Genomic DNA, 21085 nt, shown 5'->3' with positions numbered 1-21085 from the left:
ACACTTCTTTTAAGAGCAGAAAATTAACTTACATGGTACTATTATTTATCCCCTCCCCAAAAATGCCAGATTTTTTTAAAACTTAATTATTAGCAAGAGAAAGGACTTTAGAGCAAGAGAAAGATTTTAGCTGCTTTTTGGAAACCATATAGGATATATTGCATTTCTTCTGACAGCAAAGATATTTCAAAACGAGAAAAGATAAAATGTTTTTAAAATAAATACTCATACCTAAAAATATAAAAGAAAATATTTATCTACTACAGTTATAGAGTATTATTTTTTATACTGTAGGTCATAATCACTAGTGGATTATGAAGTCAGTTTAGTGAGTCACTACCAGCATTTTTTAAGCAAAAATGATAGAAAATATTAGTCCATTGTATTTAATACAGGTATTATTCCACAGAATTTTGTTCTACTTAACACGTATTAGTATCATGTATATATATACAGGAGTGCTGTAAATGCACTTCTTACATGGGGTATAGTCAAAAAGTCTGAAAGTCACTGATCAATAACATAAATCAAATCAATCAATCAATCAATAAGTAGGCATTTGGTTTGTGAGTGGCAGGAAAGGGCTAACAGAAAGAATTTAAAAACAGCTAGCACTCAGAGTGACCAGGAGATAGGTAAAGAAATCACAGCTGGGAGCAGGCTGATGGAAAAGAGAGCAGTGGGTTTTTTTTTTTTTTTAAAGTCATCAGACAGTAGTCCTTAAAGTAGGAAAAAGGTAACAGGCTTCCTTCTAGTAATAAAAAAGGCAAATTATAGGGAGGCAGATGGTTAAGAAAAACGCTGTACTGGAACTGAAGAGAATCTGCCCCTAACAAACCCTCTAAGTTTAGTCCTCAATTTCCTCATCTGTAAAATGAGAGGATTAGACTACAAAATAAATATTAAGATCCTATCCAACCTTAACACTTTCTGATTCTGATGGAGTTTATAATAAAGTCACGACATGAGTACTTGGTTTATAATTAAGAGCGTTTGTTTTTAATAATTAAAAGTGTACCTTTTAATAAGAAAATTATATATCATAATAAATAACAGGTTTTTATATAAAGATCAAGGCTTGATGGCTAATGTCATATTTCTGCATTTCTCAGTTTTCCCTACCTAAAAAATCTAGTTGGCTGGCTAAAAATTACCCTTAAACAGCATGTTACTATTCACCTGGTGGCAACCATGAAAAGCATATGGAAGGTGTCTTGAGACAGGTATATAACTTCTATATAGCTTTCTTGGTACCGTGGCCCATTTAAAAGTAATATATATATTATAATAACCATATAATATATATATTATAATAACATTGTTAAACCAACTCAATCAGTAATAAGTGTTTTATAAACTAAATGATTAGATGATCCTAAAATTTCCTTCTGTCTCTTTCCATTAGTAGGATCAACCATTTCAGCTGAATCACTTATTTTCTAGATGAAGTTATCAATTGCTTCCTTAATGTTTTCCTATTATTGCATCAATGTCCTTGTCTGGTCTTGGCTGCTTGCCCCAGTCTATGTGCACCTTAGCCTGCTGGTAAGAGCCTGCATGTCCTTTACTCTTGGTAAGCCCCTTCCCTAGACTCTGCCCACTTCCTTATGCTTAGAGCCCACATATGTAAGAATAGTGGCTGCAAATTCTCAGATAAAAAGACATGCAAAAAATTAATTCACGGGCCAACCTCATGGCTCACTCGGAAGAGTGCGGCGCTGGGAGCGCAGCGGCACTCCCGCTGCGGGTTCGGATCCTATATAGGGATGGCCAGTGCGCTCACTGGCTGAGCGGGTGCGAGTGACACCAAGCCAAGGGTTGCAATCCCCTTACCAGTCACACACAAAAAATAATTAATTTACTACATACAAAAGAATTCCTCTTATTGGTAATAGGCTATATATTACATTATGAGGAGGTGTTCACATAGATGTTGTTATTTGGAGCCACCTGAAACTAGAATCTGTTTCATTTCTAAGCAAAAGATCTCTTTCAATTTAGGCATAAAAAAATGATAGAGAAATGTATAAAATAGTGCCAAATAGAAGTACTGTCAAAGGAATAAAAACAGACCAACAGATCAAGCCAATCAATCACTGACAGCTATTTTGACTCTGAACACTACTATAAAACAGTCCTAAGGAAAAATACTGAAAAGAACTAAATACCTGCAAAAATACACACACACACACTCTATGGTGTTTCATCATGCCATATCATTAGTACAAAATGAGAGGAAGAAACAGCATAATATCTATTATCTGTTCTCTCTGTAAGTCCATATTGCTCACCATTTCTCTTTTGTTCTACAGGCCAATATCTGCTTTGGAAAATATGTTCTCCCAAATCAAACCACTCTGATTGAAATGGACAAACACAGGTCAATCCAAGTGACCAATGTGCAGAAACAGAATAAATTTAGGTTTTACTGAACTCACTTTTTACTGAGTTTGCTTGTCTTCTGCCAATTAATTTTACCAACTGTCATCCAAATAGCTTATTTTGTATCATAACACTGAAAATGAAATGATGCTGATTTGTAAAACTCATTTTGGGCATTAATGCTAATTAGACCGTATTACTACTGTTCAGTGAAAGGCTCAAATATGCATTTAAGGGCTGAATAAAATATGAAACTGGAAAGTGTACACCAAAAACACGTACGAGTGAGGAGGAAAGCAAAATCTCTATAAAATAAGTGTTTTAAAATATGCACTAAGAGGGCCGGCCCACAGCTCACTTGGTAGAGTGTGGTGCTGATAACACCAAGGCCAAGGGTTCGGATCCCTACCTAGGGATGGCCGGTTAGCTCACTTGGGAGAGCATGGTGCTGACAACACCAAGTCAAGGGTTAAGATCCCCTTACCAGTCATCTTCAAAAAAAAATAAAAATTCAGGGGCCGGCCCGGTGGCGCACTGCTATAGTGCGCCACTTGAGAAGCGTGGCGGCGCTCCCGCCGAGGGTTCGGATCCCACATACAGACCGGTTCCCGCTCACTGGCTGAGCGAGGCGCGGGAGCAATGCCGAGGGTTGCGATCCCGTTGCTGGTCCCGGTCCGGTACGGGGGCGACACTGAAGGTTGCGATCCGTTGCCGGACACGGAAAAAGACAAAAAAATAAATAAATAAAAAATAAATAAAAATTCACTAGGGAGAAACTGAGGAGGTAAAAAAGATCCATTTGTGCTATCAGGTCCTAAAGTCAGCTTTTAAGCTTAGAATCAAATATGCAAAAAGCAAGCATCATAGGAAAATGAAAGAATGAGACTGGGAATAAACAAACAGTATATGATAAGAGGAAAAATCAAACATGACCATGCTGATAAATGTCTGTATTATTACTGTTTTACCAAAGAACACCATTTCTCACAGAAAGTGAATGGGAAATCGGACAAACAATGCTGTCAGCTACAAAGCCCACCTTCATAAATGCTGAACATGAGTAAGAAAAACAACATAATGTCAGCCTGTACAAATGTAACTTCTAGAAATAATTTTTAGTTATATAAAATATTTACTTGCTATTTCTAAAATTTTGAAACAGTTTTGGATTTTTCTAAAAATACTCTAAAATACATGAGAAGTTTTTATGTAAAATTGCAAGTTAATAAGAAACTTTACTGTAGATACTAATTGAAAGTATAACAGTAGGATAATTCAGAATCACATTTTGATGAATAAAATTAGCACTTGATATAAAACATACAAAAGTATCAATGAAAATGAAGAAAAGGCATAGGTAAAACCAAAAGAACTATAAATGAATTCTCATTCTAAAACATAACACTTAAATTGATTTAAATAGCCATAGTGTCATATCAACTTAAGGGAAAAGTCAATAGACTAGCATTAAACAAAAAGATATAGAAAGCATACACAAAATATACAGAACCAGGTAAATGACAACTTTCTACAATTTAATCATGCTGATGATTTAACCTTTAAATAAGTTTATCCCTTTCCCTCGATCAACTCACCCAACATTTTCTGCATCTTCATCACACTCAGCTTTATATTTGCAAGGTCCACATTTGGAGTGTTTCCTGTGAACTTCTGCCCCTGACCCTTCCTCTTCTGTTTAAAAAGAAAAATTAAACTTTCAACAAAAAGTTGGCATCCTTCCCAGATATGCTTTATGTTTTCATTTGTCATTATCCTGTTTCTGGGGAAAACGTACACAAGCTCTTGAAAATAGACAAAATTCTAAAATCTATCAATGTTTGGGTCTAAAAATGTTACTAATACAAGGGTACTTTGAAAAATCCATGAAAAAACAGAATTAAAAGATAATACAAAGCTCTCCATGAAGTTACTGAAGTAGCCTTGTAGTGAGTACAACAATATCCCATGAGGAAAAACAATTATCGATGCTAGCAAAATAATCCCTTACACTATGTACACAGAAATAAGTAAGTTGGTTTGACAACAAATTGCTTTTGAAAGAATTACCATGTAACACTGAATAGGATTGAGGAAAAAAACATGAGCAATAAATTTAGTCCTATGATTATCATCCTACTGAAATAAGTCTGAGCAATGCTGGTTAGCAGATAAAAGCTTGAACACAGTACAACCTGACTCTCACTTTTCCTCACATCGGTTTCACACCTGCCTTTCTAATCACATAAAAAAGTAATTCCAGAGTTAAAAGAAACATTTATCTCCAAATTTTAAGAATGAAAGAGGTCTCTTTAGAATGGACATTTCCCCTTTTCCTACTTGGCCACTTCACACAGCCAAAAATACCCAGAAGCTGAAGTATGTGGGTCTCCTATGACCCAGCACAAAGAAACAGTGAATATCACCAGCCCCCTACTCAGCTCATATCCCACAAAAGGGGCCCTACATTTTTTGGGTCTCAACTACAATGGATCCTATCCTGATAAGGTCAAAATGGGCAGAGAAATCAGTTGGGGTGAACTTAAGGATTTCAGTTTATTCAAGGGATTGCTCAACTTGGTTTGGGAAAGAATACTGTCCAGGAAGTGTCAATCAGTAAAGGTTTTAAAAGGAAAGTATACAGATCTATCATGACTGGTTGGTAAGACTTCTAAATTTCCAATTTTTGGTGTCTGTCTGCGCTTTAAGTAGAAATCCTCCCCAAACTCTCATGAATACTCCCAAACAGATTCCAGGGATCATAATCCTAAGTAATTCTGCGGCTTCAGAATCATGAGATCCAGAAATACTACAGCCTCCATGAGCTCACTAAGGTTTGTACATTAATCTGAGCAAACCACTAAGCCTTTCTAACTCATGCTCCCTAAAATATGGTCAAGCAACATCCTCAGGGCAAGTCATCCAGTACCGTATTATTAAGCAAATCTTGAGATCAACTCTCACGTGTTTAATATAGGAAAAATGATAGTTCCCTAAAACTGAATATCTGACCACAGGAGCTAGACCACATGATCTCTTAAAATCCTTTCCAGCTCTAAGATCTAGAATGTATTATCTGATCCTTCACACATGATTATGAAGCTTCTGCTTGAACATGTCCATTTAAATCAAATTCTATTGTTCAACAGCTTTAATCTTTTTTTTTTTCCTAGCGAAAACTGTCATCCTTGAACCTCTTCCTCAGGACAGTTCTTCTATTCTCTATGTAATCTTCAAAGTCCCTTCCGACTCTGAAACTTAAGGATTCTTTGAAATTTAGAAGTCTAAAGTTACAGATCATATTGAAAAGATCGTAACTGTAGTTTTCACTTGCATAAGTATGAACTTTTCCAGAGTGAGTGTTCTTTTAGTATATACCCATAGCACCTCAAACATTATTTTGCATACAGTGGATACTCATTAAGAATTACAGACTCAGACTATGAAACAGATTAGTCATTCTCAGTTCTGATAATTTAAACCCTATTATACACTATTGCCAAATATTAGTTTTTTTAACATCAGAAATAATTCATATATTTGCAAAATAAAATCAAGAACATAGGAAATTTTTAAAGATTGAAATTAGACTCTAAATCCCACTACAGTTGTTCTGCAAGTCTTCCCTTTTCTATGCACAACTCGCTTTGGAGTTTTTTAACTCTGTACCTCAAAAATTCTTTATGAGCAAAAATTTGAGAGAGTTACAAAACACTCTGGTCCAAGCTAAAATCACTTGTGGGGGTGATACTAAGGAGAAGTCACTTTGTTGTCACCTCAATTTAACAGGAGCTTGGAGTACGGAGATGGATAAATGGTGCATAGTTTATTTCTGGGGTAACAGAAATGTTCTAAAATTGATTGTGGTGATGAATACACAACTGTGTGATTATACTAAGAGTCATTGAATTGCACACTTTAAATGGACAAATCATATGTGAATTTTATCTCAAATCTATTTTAAAAAAAAGTAAAAGGAAACAAAGTCCTTTAAGAGGTATTTGAAACTTACCTCCTTCTCCAGATCCAGAGCCGTTATCTGGGAAGAAAAGCCAAGAAGGATTAATAACATTTTTTCTGGAAATTTCATCTTATCAAATAGTCACATTTCTTGTCAAAAATAAAACTGTGATATCCATTCTTATACAGTCCTTTTCTCCATATTTTAATATCTTATTCAAAGACTATACCTATTTTATGCCTCTCTCAAAATATAAATTACTTAAATATATAATCATCCATATTTCATACATCTTTGTAGCCCATTCAGGAAATATTTAGGTGCCTTACAGAGTAAAAACCAATAATAGTATAAAGTAAATGGTTAAATATAAATAATTAATTTTAAATCACTCATTTAAAAGGTAGAAGAAAATTTTGTTAAAGCTTGAGAGGAATAATGAATAAGCTGCTTTTATTAGAAAAGAAGGAAAAGACATTTGGGTCTTATTCCAGAAATCTTCTTAATGAAATCTGTGGATAAAGACCAAAAGCCAAAAGGTAAGAAAAGCCCTAAGGTTTAGAAAGGAAAGAACCTCAGAGTTGAGGTTTTCTATTACTGATGAAATTAACTTCCTCTAGAAAATCTAATCAGAAAGAATCTCACCTGAATTGTTACTAGTAAAATCAAAGAGTCTCCCTCAAATTTACTGGAAGAAGCCAGCCTAAAATGTAATTAATGTAAAAAATTTACTTTATAATCCTGAAAGAACCAACGTATAGAACAGATCACATTGAAAACAGAGTAATGCGGGCCAAGCCCGTGGCGCACTTGGGAGAGTGCAGCGCTGGGAGCGCAGCAGCGCTCCCGCCTCGGGTTCGGATCCTATATAGGGATGACCGGTGCGCTCACAGCGCTCACTGGCTGAGCGCGGTGCGGCCGGTCTCAAAATGGACAAAAAAAAAAAAAAAAAGAAAACAGTAATGCTATAGCATCATCAGCATGGAATCGTAAAAAAAAGCAGAGATGGCAAGTGTAGAATTTGACACTTTATCTTCAGCAACTTCCAAGGGGGAGGATACCCTAAGCCATACAGAAGCCATTCCAGTTCTTCAAACAGTTCTCTGGAGTAGAAGACGAGCATCATCAGCATGGAATCGTAAAAAAAAGCAGAGATGGCAAGTGTAGAATTTGACACTTTTTATCTTCAGCAACTTCCAAGGGGGAGGATACCCTAAGCCATACAGAAGCCATTCCAGTTCTTCAAACAGTTCTCTGGAGTAGAAGACAACACCCAGAACAATACTGCTTCCTTCCCTGCAAGCTCCTTCAGACAATAATCAAGTTCCCAGATAGGGTAGAAACAGGAAGAGTTTTAAAAATACATACTATATGTAGTATCAATTACAAAATCTTCATGGGACTTTATTTTAAAGTCTTAAATTGTGTTCAGTTTTGATTAATCAACCATAATATGAAATCTTCTCTGAGTAAGTAAGGAGGAAAAGAAAGAGTAAAGGAACAGAAAATAGAGGAGGAAGGAAACGCGATTTAAAACTGTTTTTATGACCAAACCTTTTTAGAAAAACACTCCCTTCTTACTTCTATTCCACATACATTGATTGGGTACACATTATCTGCCAGGCATGATGGTAAATGCTAACAGTAAAATGATAAACAAGACACATTCCCAGTGCATGAGATATTTACTCACTCCCAACCTTTTTTTCAACCCACATCTAATTTTAATAAACATAAAAATCTCATACCTTCCTTTGTCATTTAGAATTCCTAAGTAAATTAAATACTGTAACTACTCTGATAACAAGATAGAGTTCTTCTTGTAGATTATATTTTGTAGACTGTACACATGCCTTCCACAGTCCACACGACTCCACCCCAGCCCTGAGATGATGATACACCTTCCTAGGCAGGACACACTGCCTTCAGAAATGAATGATCTGGCTGGAAGCAGATATGTCAGATAAATGAAAAACAGTATGGTATATGCATAGAGAAACACACAAGGTGTGAACATACTCAGCTAGGAGATTTCAGTGAGATTCACAGAAGAAAGATTTCACTGAGGAGAAAAGGCTTATGCTCAATCCTAAAGCATAAGAAAGGAGTTTTCAAGTAAGCATAAGAGAATAATATTTCTAGCTCATGGAATAGAACGCTTAAAAGACCAAATGGGGCTGGCCCTGTGGCTCACTCGGGAGAGTGCGGCGCTGGTAGCACTGAGGCCACGGGTTCAGATCCCATATAGGGATGGCCAGTGTACTCACTGGCTGAGTGTGGTGCAGGCCATACCATGCCTAGGGTTACAATCCCCTTACCGGTCAAAAAATAAAATAAATTAAATTAAATAAATAAAATAAAAAAATAAAAGACCAAGTGACATAAAAACACTGGCCCACTTAGCAAATAACAAAATTGATATAGCACTTTATACCCTAGCTCATTCAATCCTTATTTAACAACCCCAAGAAATGATATCTGTCTAACAGTTTAGGGAATTAGGACTCAGACAGGCTAAATGACTTGTCCAAGGTCACACAGTAAAGACTTAAAGTTATTTCAATGCCAGGTCTTTTAACCCTAGTGTGGTGCTCTTCCCCATCTACGATTCTGCCTCCTAATGTGTAACATTCACTGCCTATCAAAGTGCTTGGTGTCTTAAACACATGCTCCTCATAAATGAGGCATAACTACTTAGGGATTGGAAAAAATTCCATATTCCTCTTTAGTTTCGAGATCAAATCTGTGAAACACAATGTACTTATAGAAGTGTATAAGAACCACAAATCTGTGAAACACAATGTACTTAGAGAAGTGTATAAGAACCACAAAATGACAGTCTACTAGCCTAAAAACATAAAAAATTTCTCCAAGCACCTAATTATGTTGGGTATAGTAAAGAATTTAGCCTCACCCAAAAAAGAGGTCTCGTCTTTGCCCTTGGCTGCTGGATGGTAATCTGTGTCATACCTGATAGGAGCATCTTTGTTAAGGGAGGATGCTGACCACATCAGAACATATAGGGGGTTGGGGGCATGAATATTAATAGTCTAATTCACATTCATGAATGCAATACCATGGTATTATGACATACTGCTACTAGTGAATAGTTTGTTCTTTTACTTGGATTAAAAAAAGGAAGAATTATGCTATTTCTTCATACCCTATTCCACATTTATAATGAAAATAACTACCAACTATCCATAAAAATAAGAATGGAAATCCCCACGCTATCTACTTCATTTGCTTGCTATGAAAACCCATTGAGATAATAAAAGGAAATTCTTGACAATGTTTGTAAAGAGCACTACTTATGTAATGTCATTTTATTATTATCAAAGTTCATTTACTAAACACCTCTAGTAGGCAAAGTCTCACCATCAATGCTATAGAAGACACAAAGAAATATAATCTCTGTTCTCCGAGACCTTACAATCTTGCTGGAGAGCCATACGAACAGAAAAAATTATATATATTACAAAGCCAGATAATGTACCAAATAAACATTTAGGCAATAAGTATAATACCTTATACTTATTATTATAAGCTAGAGTATTTAAGAAAAGCCCCCTTGGAGAAAGTGGAATATGAACTGAGCCTTGAAGGATGAGTAGAAATAAGACAGATGAAGAAAAAAAAAAAGGTGATACAGGTTTGAGAAATGATACTGGTCCTGAGTGTTTAGAAACCTCTAAAACTTCTACATGACAAAAATATAATAAATGACTAAAGTTTTAAAATCTGAGAAAAAAAAAAAGGTGATACAGGTTTGAGAAATGATACTGGTCCTGAGTGTTTAGAAACCTTTAAAACTTCTACATGACAAAAATATAATAAATGACTAAAGTTTTAAAATCTGAAAAAAATAGGCCAGTTAGCTCAGTTGGTTAGAGCACAGTGTTATACTACCAAGGTCACAGGTTCAGATCCCCACACCCGCTAGCCAATAAAAAAAAAAGAAAAAAATAAATGAGAAAGATATTATAGTAATATGAAGCAAAGATACAAAATATTTACAGAAAAACTTCAAACATCCAATTAATGTATAAAATATGATTGATCTTCACTAGCAAGTAGCGTTTCACACTAAAATGAGATGCTATTTTTAACTTATAAAATTGGCTACAAAAATCAATTAGGTGGGCATCCCAACACACCATGAAAATGTGAACTGGTTCAATTTTGGAGAACATCATTTAACAATATGTTTTGAAAGTCCTAAAAAAGGAATGCAACTTTTGATCTAGAATTACACATACAGAAATCCATCTGAAGGAAACTTGAAGACTAATGTTTATTATAGCCATTTCAAACAAAAACTTATATTGATAACTTAGAATACTAAATATCCAACAAGACAATGCTTAATTAAAACATGTTATATCTGTTCAAGGAATTAACAATGCAGTTATTAAGAATTGCCTTTTAAAAGAATACTATGTAACAGGAAAAGCTAACAATGTTAGGTGAAAAGCACATATATAACTTGTGAATGTTGTGCCATTTTTAAATGTATTACCCATTCCACAACTGAATGAAAAATTTTAAATATGACAATATAAAATAAAATATAGCAAGAAAATAAATCACATTTACATCCCAATTTAGATAAAAATGAATATGCATACAATGAATACTGGAAGAAAAGATCAATAAATTTTTCACATTACTTGTCTTCATGGTTTTTTATTTCCATATTTATGATTTTCTGTATTTCTCAAGTTTTCTGCAAGGAACAAGATTTAGTTTTATCATTTATCCACTTTTTAAAAAGTGGTCAGATTTACTTTATGAAGCACAATATGACATGCTACTGGTTAAAATAACTAACTAATAATATATTTTATAACCAAGTTAATTTCACTATACATTAAGTATCAGCAGAATCTTATATGAACTTTTATTAAAATTAAAATTTTATTTTAAGAAGCCTTTCTATATTCCTCTAATTGTTCATGGATCACACTCCTTTATCCTCTTTCCCTAAAATTTACATAACTAGTATGATGTCTGCATAAGTCAATGTTACTTTGTAATTACATAATACATAATCAGCAAAAGAGACCATGAGCTCCAAGATGTCAAGTGCTATGTCTACAAATTTTCCAACCTAATTTCTCCCTAACACACTTAATAACTTTCTACTATAGTGTTTTCAAAGGTGCCAATATTGCCCCCTAGCTTACAAGTACCACACAATTCTGAATGTCTCTCTGGCCATTCATGTAGGAACTATGGCAAGACTTACCATATACAAATAAGTCTGGTCTGTTACAGCTTATCATGATATTGGTTTTTATTCTAGCATCCACCATACCTCTACTTTTTGTTTTTGTGTACTGGTATGAAATTGTTTCCAATTTTTTTTAAATACAAACATCCACTATAAGTAAATATAAGCATCTGACTAACGCATTATCTTTTAGCATAAGCATTTACACTCTGAAATATTTATTTTATTATAAATTACTTTTATTTGTTTTCATGGCAATTATGCATTATATTCATTTCTTTAATTATGTATTTATATGGGTTACATTATCTACAAATTTCATTTAAAGATAGCAAAGAAATGGGATATAAATTAACAGTTATTAAAAAGGAACATTAAGTCTGATAGGGCTAAGAATCTTAACATTTATTAAAGAGTTTCTATCTAGTAAGCACTAGATACAACTTTAAATGTACTAACTAATTCATATATCATACAACCATGTGAGGTGCATGGCTTAATTCTTAGAGCTAAAGCTGTGAAGTCAAAAATGCTAGATTTCAAATCCTAACCCACTGTAGTAGATTAAATTATGTCCCCCCAAAACTCCCTGAAGCTTGAATTGTGTCCCTCAAGTTTTATGTATTAGAAACTTAGCCCCCATTGTGACTGTTAAGAAGGTGGGAAATCCTATTATAGTAATTGAAAGGTAGAGCCTTGAAGACGAGATTAGATTGTGGGACTGTGCTGTAGGGAATGGATTAAAAATGGTGGTCAGGGGTGTAGTTCTGAGGGCTTTAAAAGAAGAGGAGAGTCTGTCTTTCTCTCTCTCTGCTCGCTCTGCTTCCACCATCTTGCAATGTGAGACCCCTGGGTCACTGTTGCCACCACCAGATGGACTTTGGACATCCCAGCCGCAGAAACTGTAAGCAATAAATGTTGCTTTTCTTTATAAATCACCCAGTATCAAGTATTTTGTTATAAGCAACAGAAATGGTCTAATACACCCACCATCCATGTGACTATGGGCTAGCACCAGCACCATTCTCCCCATCTATACAATGGTAATTATAATAGTACCTACCTAAGAAAGTTGTTATGAAGATCAAATAAGAGAAATACACCTTCAGCATTTATATCTGGCCATGGTAAATTCTCATAAACATTAGTTACCTTTGCAATTGCTATTATCATTTCTGAGTCTGAAGTATTTTCCCAGGGTCACAGCTAATAAGTGGAGGAGCCACAATTCTTCACAAGTAATGTACCTGAACCACTCACTACACACTCAAGTTATTCAGCAGGGTCTCACCATATGTCACTTCATGATAGTGAGTAGGGGACTTGATGTCCCTGAAATTCAACCTCACAAACACATATCTAGGACTGAGCATGAGACGGGAGAACAAGGCCTGCTGATCCTTGGTCATTCTCAGTTTCCAGGGTTCTCTCTTGAAAGCCTCTCATTATGCTTAGGGACAAATTAAGGGATTTGAACAATTGTAACAACATGTAGTTTCTGACTTATGCACTATGTTGGAACCTAACTCTAACCTAAGGTCTACCACCTCTGTATTGCCTCCCTTGCTGGGAAAAAGAATTCTCCCCTATACCTTTTCTTTAGTCTGGTGAACTTGATGACACTGCCAGCTATTTTAAGTAGTTTAGAAAAATGCAGCATTGTATAACTCTGGAGCTATATCTATTCAGGAATTTATTGTGTACCTACTGTGCATCAGGAACTGTGCTGAATACAATAAATAAGAAAATAATTAGAAGGTTGTGATGGTTAACTTTATGTGTCAATGTGGCTGGGCTCCAGGGTGCCCAGACTAAACATTTCCGGGTGTATTTGTGAGGATGTTTCTGGATGAGATTAGCATTCGAATCAGTGGACCAAGTAAAGCAGATTGCCTTCCCCAATGTGGGTGGGCATTATCCAATCCACTGAGGACCTGAACAGAACAGAAAGAGGAAAAAAGAATTCTCTCTCTGCCTACCTGCTTGAGGTGGTACTCTCCTGGCTCTGAGACCGGGACCTACACCAACTGACTTTCCTGGGCCTCCAGCTTACCGATGATGGACCGTGGGACTTCTCAGCCTCCATAACTAAATGAACCAATTCCTTATAACAAATCTCTTTCTCTCACACACACACAAATACATTTGTGTGTGTGCACATACATACATATATATTTCCTATTAGCTCTGTTTCTCTAATACAAAGGTCTGATAAGACAGCGTGGCACCTAGCAAGAGCAGACACTGATACATTAAGGAAGAAAGACACATAGTCCAGAGAACTCCAAATAGAAGAACAAAAAGGGAGGAAAAACATTATGAAAAGTATCAGGGAAAAAGTCATAGGCACTATTCTACATAAAGTTTTAAAGGAAAGATGCACCATTGCTCATTTTTCTTTGTACAAAATTAATAAAAGTGGCTTTGTTTATATATGTGGCAAGATAACAGCTCTTGTTAGCAGACTGAAAAAAAAAATTTTTAGGCTTTAATTTCAAATCCTGTTACATGTTAAAATGTATTTAAGTTATGTCCCAGAAAGTTTATATGAGCACTGAAAGCATGCCAAATCATAATCAAGTTTTTTAAATGAATTGAAAAATACTGCTAAATCATCCAGCGAGAAGTGTTTAATGGGCATATCAGGTGATTGTTTTAAGCTGGTAATAACCTGAGTCTAACCTGAACAGATTTATAAGCTTATAGGAAGGCAGAGTAGTCAAAGGAAGGTTTGTTTATCAATAAGATCAAACTATGCCATAAGCCCTTAGGCAGTTTGCTCCTACAAGGCAAGGAACCTGTCTTGAAACATCTTTACACCCTCTGCATCTAAACTAGTACCTAGCACAGACTAAGCACTGGATAAACATCTACTGATCTCAAGTCCCAACATATTTTCTTTTCCTGCTTTGCCACAAGGTAAGAATGCAAGGGATTCAAACAGATCATGAGAGGATTTTATAGCTGCTTAAGTATTTTTAAAAGGTCAAAAAGGCTACTTCTTTCAAGTTTTACAGGAAGACTTTCAAAGAATAAAGAAAAGCAGAACGATAAAGGACAGGTAAATATGATGTGAAAATTTAAAAATTCTTTATGTCAAAAAATATAAACAAAATAAAAATAAGAATGAAACTAGGATACACAATTGTTACTTGCCAATTAAAAATAAATAAAGAAATGAAACTAGGACAACTTCTTAAAAATACAAAATTCTTTTTTTGTAAACTACATAAACTGAAAAGGAGGAACAATCTCTAAGGTAAATACTATTCAGTGATTTATGAACTTAAAAGAGGAATTATAACACATATATGCTTGTTTACACACACAATATTTCTAGAAGGAAATATGAGAAGCAACAGATGTTGCCTCTGAGAAGAACAACTGATAGCCTTGAGTGAAAGGAAGACTTTTTTTTAATATATATCAACTATTATATTGTTCAAGTTATTTATTATGAGCATATATGGGGGGTCTTCAAAAAGTTCATGGAAAGATTCGTATTATCTTTTAATTCTATTTTCCCATGAGCTTTTGAAGCACCCTCATATTACCCTTTTAAAAAAACATATCAAAATAGTAGATTCTCATGACGGTTTATCAGTGAATGGATATAAGATAATCAGCATACTAAGAAATAAATAAATACTTAAATATTGTATTCTGTGAATACATGTACATACACATACATATACATATGCCTTTACAAATCAACATAAGGAAAAAGAAAATGCTTCCAAAAATGGGCAAAGAATATAAAATATTAATTTTAAAAAATGGTCAATAAACATATGGCACATTTTCAATTTCTCTAGAAATCAAATGCAAATAATTTTCAAATTTACAAAATTTAAAAGGATTGCCTAAATATACTACCAAAAGGCTGAGGGGAAACAGGAAGTCTGATAAACTGCTATTGGTGAGAATGTTGATCCACACACAAGTATCCCATTGGCCCAACAATTCCATAACAAAGAATTTAAACTAAGGAAATGCTTAAGACAGTGGGAAGAGGGGAACATCCCCAGTCTCCTCCACACAGAATGGCTAAATATCCTACAGAAAAACCCTGCAGTCTTTCTCATTTGATGAACCAGAGGAAAGAGTTCCAGGCAACCATAGGCAGAAAGGAGAGAGTCAGAGGGGAGTCCAGATTCTGCATATAAACTCAGCAAATTTCTGGCTGACTCCCAAACCACATATAGGGCAGACTCCAAGGAGCCCCACTAAGGCTAAGAGAAACTATTATTTGTGTTGCTGCCGACCTCAGAGAAGACAGTCTGCAGTTTGAGTTCAGCCAATTTAACTGTTTCAAAAGTAACAATACTCCTCAAAGAAACATAACAGAATTCGACATTCTTTTTTTTTGACCGGTAAGGAGATCACAACCCTGGGCTCGGTGTTGTCTGCACCATGCTCAGCCAGTGAGCGTTCTGGCCATCCCTATATAGGATCCAAACCTGCAGTCTCGGTGCTACCAGCGCTGCACTCTACTGAGTGAGCCCTGGGGCTGGCCCAGAATTCGGCATTCTATATCACTTACAACGTGCAGGGTAAAATCAAAATTACTCTAACACAAAGAAACAGAAAAACATATCCATTCTCAAATGAAAAAAACAATCAATGGGGATGATACCTGAGATATTCTAGATATCAGCATTAGCAGAGAAAGATTTTAAAGCAGCAATAATATCTAGGTTCAAGGAAAATATGCTTGTAATGAAAAGACAGGAAATCTCAGCAGATAAAAAGAAACTATAAATTCTAGAAATAAAAAATCTGAAATTAAAAACTCACTGGGTGGAAAGAATAAAGTTTGCATTATCACCAACTTTTTATCTCATTCTGGGTAAAGCCACCTTCCATGCTGCAAGAAGCACTCGTGGCAAAGAACCAATGTCTCCAGACAACAGGGATCTGAAGTCCAACAAATGCTACCTAAGTAGGCTTGGAAGAAGGTGGTTATTGTAAAAATGCCCCAGAGAACCCCTCCCATCACTCTATGTCATCAAATGTAAAGTTCCTTTTGACCATAAAGAAAATGTCTGGTTAGACAATAGTATTCCCACCTACCCTTCCTCCTTCACTTAAGTTCTCCACTTCTTCTCAATGAAAATAAACAACATCATGGTTTATAGTTTTTAAAGAAATTTTATATGCAAACTCGCTTTCCAATTTTGATTCTCATTACAATATCATAAGAAAGAGTAAAAAATGTGCCTTCTCATTTCAGATGGAACACTGATGCAGAGAAAATTATCTGAGATCATACAGAAATTTGCTTTAAGTCATAGCGCTATGAGAAATCCTAACTCTCCTATACATTTATTACCGATTTCTGTACCCATTCATCTTCTCAAAATCCAAAATGGTGGATACGTTTAGAACAAGATCACTAGTGAAAAATATTCTGGTTCCTTCTTTCTCTCACTTCAAATACTGAACCAGGGATTATCTTGTGAGAAACATTCTAAAACCAGATTATAATCACAGAAAATAAACAAAAGAGTAGAACCAAATGTAACATACTTCACTTCCCTTCTTTTACTTTTTTAGACAATAGAATCACAATGAAAAGAGAATTTGAAAAGCAAAGATATTCACACTTTTAGTTGGAGGTTCCCCTTTCTAATCCATCTCTAACCTTGACTTACCCTGAGGCTTCAAGTCAGTCAAGTTCTTTGGCCTAAAGAAATGAGACAGCAACAAATAAGAACGGAAGGGACAAAGACAAACTAGAAAGGAGAAGAAAAGGAAAAAGCACTATCATTTTAAATAAGAGACTCTACTGCAACCTGTATCTTCCTTCCTTTCAGTGACTATTAAAACTTACATTTAGATGGAATTTTAATATTTTTTGAAGCATTTTCACATCTACTATTGCCAATCTGTCCTCTTAATTCCAAGCAAGAAGCATGGAAGGTACAAATAATAGGGCTTTATCTGACAAAAAAAGAATTGGTGGGCTATGAACCCAACTTCCCCGTGGGACTCAAGGTGTTTTAAGTTTTTTAATTTGAAGAATAGAGAATTATAAAATATGAAACATATAAAATTTTTCAAAATAGGTTTGGTGTTCTCACCTGAAACTGGCATGCACATTTCAAACCATCTCCATCTTCTTTACAGACTCCTCCATATTTACAGGATGATTCATCACAAACTCTTACATCAGACTCCCTCACATTTAATTCTGCAAAAGAGGAAAAATTGTTATATATATATGTATATTGGGATTTTTGTATCCAAATGTTCACATACAAATAAAAGAAAAAAAATCCTTAAAATATGTTGGTATCCCATTCACAAGTTTAGTAATAAGACATAATACACAAAAAGAAGTTCCACAGGACACACAATGTTCAATACAGTATCCCCCAAAGACAATCTTGCATAATAAAATTCCAAAAGTAACCCAAACCAAAATAAAACTCAAATTTCAGGATTTAACATAATTTTCAAAGATTAATCTATGAAATTTTTCTATTTTGGCCTGCCAAGATCTTGAGATAATAATCTTACTATTTCTTACTTAACATTTAAAATTTTTCTAATAAGTAAATTACTTTTACGGCTAAGAAATAAGAATACTATAAGTAATCTTAATGCTTTTGGTACTCAAAATAAATTTTGAGTGATTACTCTTACACAAACTACTGTAACTGAAAAAAAATGGTGAATTTGAATTTCGTGATACATATTGTGTACACAGAATTAAAGAGATTCAAAATCTTACTGGACTTAAAACTTTTAATGGACTGATTTAACTTGCTTGACTCTACCACAGGAAGCAGAGTCAATCAACACCCAGCATTCGGTGGTCATTTTGTTCCTGCTCCAAGATTGTCAGTCTTGCTTTGGAAGCATCAAATTTAGCTTTCTTATAAATCAAGTGCACTGCTTCAAGGTTAGCACTTAGTAAAGCTGCCAATCACATGGAATTGGGTGAAAATCACTGCAATGCAATCTTCATATCCTCTCTATTGGGAATGAGTGCTACAATGACAAATGCACTTAAGAAAACAATAAACAAATGAATGCTTGAAAAAACCATCCCAGCGTAGTGGTGAAGACATGAGTCTTGGAGCAGAGAGACCTACATTAACTTCTGATTCTGCTGCTCAATAGCTGACAAACTCTGGAAAGAACACAAGGTCTCCCTGCATCCCTAGATCATGATGAGGTCTTGGCAAACAGATCTCAGGGAGCACTTCTCCAGTAATACCCCATCCCCAGTTGCTTCCTATTTCTAGATTTCAAAGCAGGATTCAGTAGATGAAGTCAAAGAGGTTCTATGTCTAGTGATAACTGTCCTAGTGACATTTCATTGTCTCTCTTTGCCCCATTTGTTCTCACTGCTGTGCAAAGGTGTCTTGGGCATCGCACTCCTAGGTGAACCTCCACAGAGCTGGAAGTGAAGTACCTGAATACCCAAGGAGTTGATAGTCAGTGGTATTTATTGGAGTAACCACTGTGAACCAAACGCTATACTAGGATAAGCATATATCTAGGTAATCTTGAGTTACAAAAATTTTTTCTTTTCCTTAAATGAATCTCAGGTGCACAGAACTGGATTACTCTAAAGTTCAAGCATATGCAAAAACAAAAAACATGAACGGAAACTTAGAACAAGAGGAAACTAATATAACTGTTTTGTTATTCCCACTGTTTCACAAACTATTCCAGGTACAGAAGATCATTTTTTAATTCCTTCTCACCCTGGCTGTGGAGGCTTTATGTCTTGGGTTTTCCTCATCTCCAAATTTTTGGTTGCTCCTCCCTTTACCCCTTGATCATTTGCTTTAACTCTTGAGGCTCAATTCTAGGTATGTTTCTTCCCCACTATTTAACTAACTCCTGCTAGAAACTTTCACAAGGTCCAGTTCCAATTACTGTCAAATATACATCTTCAGACCCAAGGAAGATAACTAGATATTAATAAAGAAGTACCCTGGAAAAGAGTATAAGAATGTATAATACAGTTGCTGAACTGCAGGCTTAACCAAGTTTAGGGGCCAATAAACAAAGCCCTAAACAGGAAGAGTGATTCCAAGCACAGTGTGTGGTGCCTAGCACTTATTCTGTTCAACCAGCCCAGCCCCAAGAGCTCATCACAACAGAGACATGGGGCTACAGCAAGAAACTAAAGAATGGCTTTCACTAAAAACTCTGAAGCAACAAGATACAAAGAGCTCCACTTTGATGCCTACATGACAATATATAATAGAAGGGGTTAAACAGGGCATATCAGCAGCACACCTGGCAGGACAGCACAAAGTCAAGGAGACAGTCATATCAGGCAAGGAGGTACACCTCTGATATCTGGTAGGAGGTACCGATTTACAGTTGCAGGGGCAGCGAACATCACAGAAAGGAAAAGACAGGTGCCATGTGGCAGTGGCCAGAATACATTAGCAAGCCCACACGAAACACCCTTTGGTGACTCAAAGAATAAACTAGGAAAGAGGCATTTATGAGAGAATTAGAGGTCCTATATTAATAGGTAAGGGTAAAAGTTATGAAATTCTGATTACGCTGGTTATTAGTAATATTTTATTTTATGCCTATCTTGCTATCAAATCAATGTTATTTTCATGTGTGTTAATGTGTTAAATGTGATTATTTAGTTGATCAGAAAGCAATTATTAATCTACTATGTACTTAATACTATGGTATTTGGGACACACAAAAATATGTAACAAGGAGCTTATGATATTGCTAACGAATGGAACGATTAGTGACAAATTCAACAAAGTCTATAATTAAGGGGATAAATGTGTTATACAGGTTATGATTGCTGTAGGAGTTCCAAGAATTAGGGGATAAAAATGGATGTGGAGCATAAGGTTCAGTGTCAGAAAAGGCAACACTTGCATTGACCTTGAAAAACTAATAAGGCTTTTTTTTTCTGATCGTAAAACTAACAGGATCATGGAGAATTTAGAAAAGATATTTAAAAATAAACAACGTGTCAGAAAAGGCAACACTTGCATTGACCTTGAAAAACTAATAAGGCTTTTTTTTTCTGATGGTAAAACTAACAGGATCATGGAGAATTTAGAAAAGATATTTAAAAATAAACAACGTGTTAACTGCCCACAACATGTGAGTAATATTAAAAGACAGAAAAGAGAATGTTTTTATCTAGGAAAACAATGTAAGTGAAAGTAGAGACAAAGTAATTTAATAGTACAAACAAACGGTATTAATATCAGTGGTTCCCAAACCATGTTCCTTAAGAAAACTGGTATACTAAAGTATATTTTCATTAAAATCAAATAATTTTCTCATTTGCAAAGGGGAAAAAAAAGTCAATAGAAAAAAATTTTCATTTTAAAGTTTTTTCATTTAAACCTTCAATATTTGAGATTACTTCCTTTCTGGCTATCAACAAAACTAATGTACAAAAAATAAAGAATATCAGTAAAAAAATCCCAATAGCATTTTAAAAGAATGCAAGGTCATGAATGTCACAAGCTCATAAATGTACTTTTTAAATTGTTTTGTAATTT

General features: G+C 35.1%; 1 protein-coding gene across 1 annotated transcript in view; it reads right to left on the bottom strand.

The window, feature by feature from the left end:
• TMEFF1 (transmembrane protein with EGF-like and two follistatin-like domains 1) overlaps positions 1–21085 on the bottom strand; it is an 83522-nt gene that overhangs the window by 46100 nt on the left and 16337 nt on the right. Inside the window, exons 2-5 of the mRNA XM_008586590.1 lie at positions 17657–17766; positions 7030–7043; positions 6392–6456; positions 3978–4074 (exon numbers count right to left, since the gene is read on the bottom strand). Of these exons, the coding sequence (XP_008584812.1) occupies positions 3978–4074; positions 6392–6456; positions 7030–7043; positions 17657–17766 (286 nt within the window). The remainder of the gene's footprint in view (positions 1–3977; positions 4075–6391; positions 6457–7029; positions 7044–17656; positions 17767–21085) is intronic.

This window comes from Galeopterus variegatus, unplaced genomic scaffold (genome assembly GCF_000696425.1).
Source record: "Galeopterus variegatus unplaced genomic scaffold, G_variegatus-3.0.2 Scaffold4034, whole genome shotgun sequence".
Taxonomy (NCBI): Eukaryota; Metazoa; Chordata; class Mammalia; order Dermoptera; family Cynocephalidae; genus Galeopterus; species Galeopterus variegatus.
This window is presented reverse-complemented; position numbering and strand designations above follow the sequence as displayed.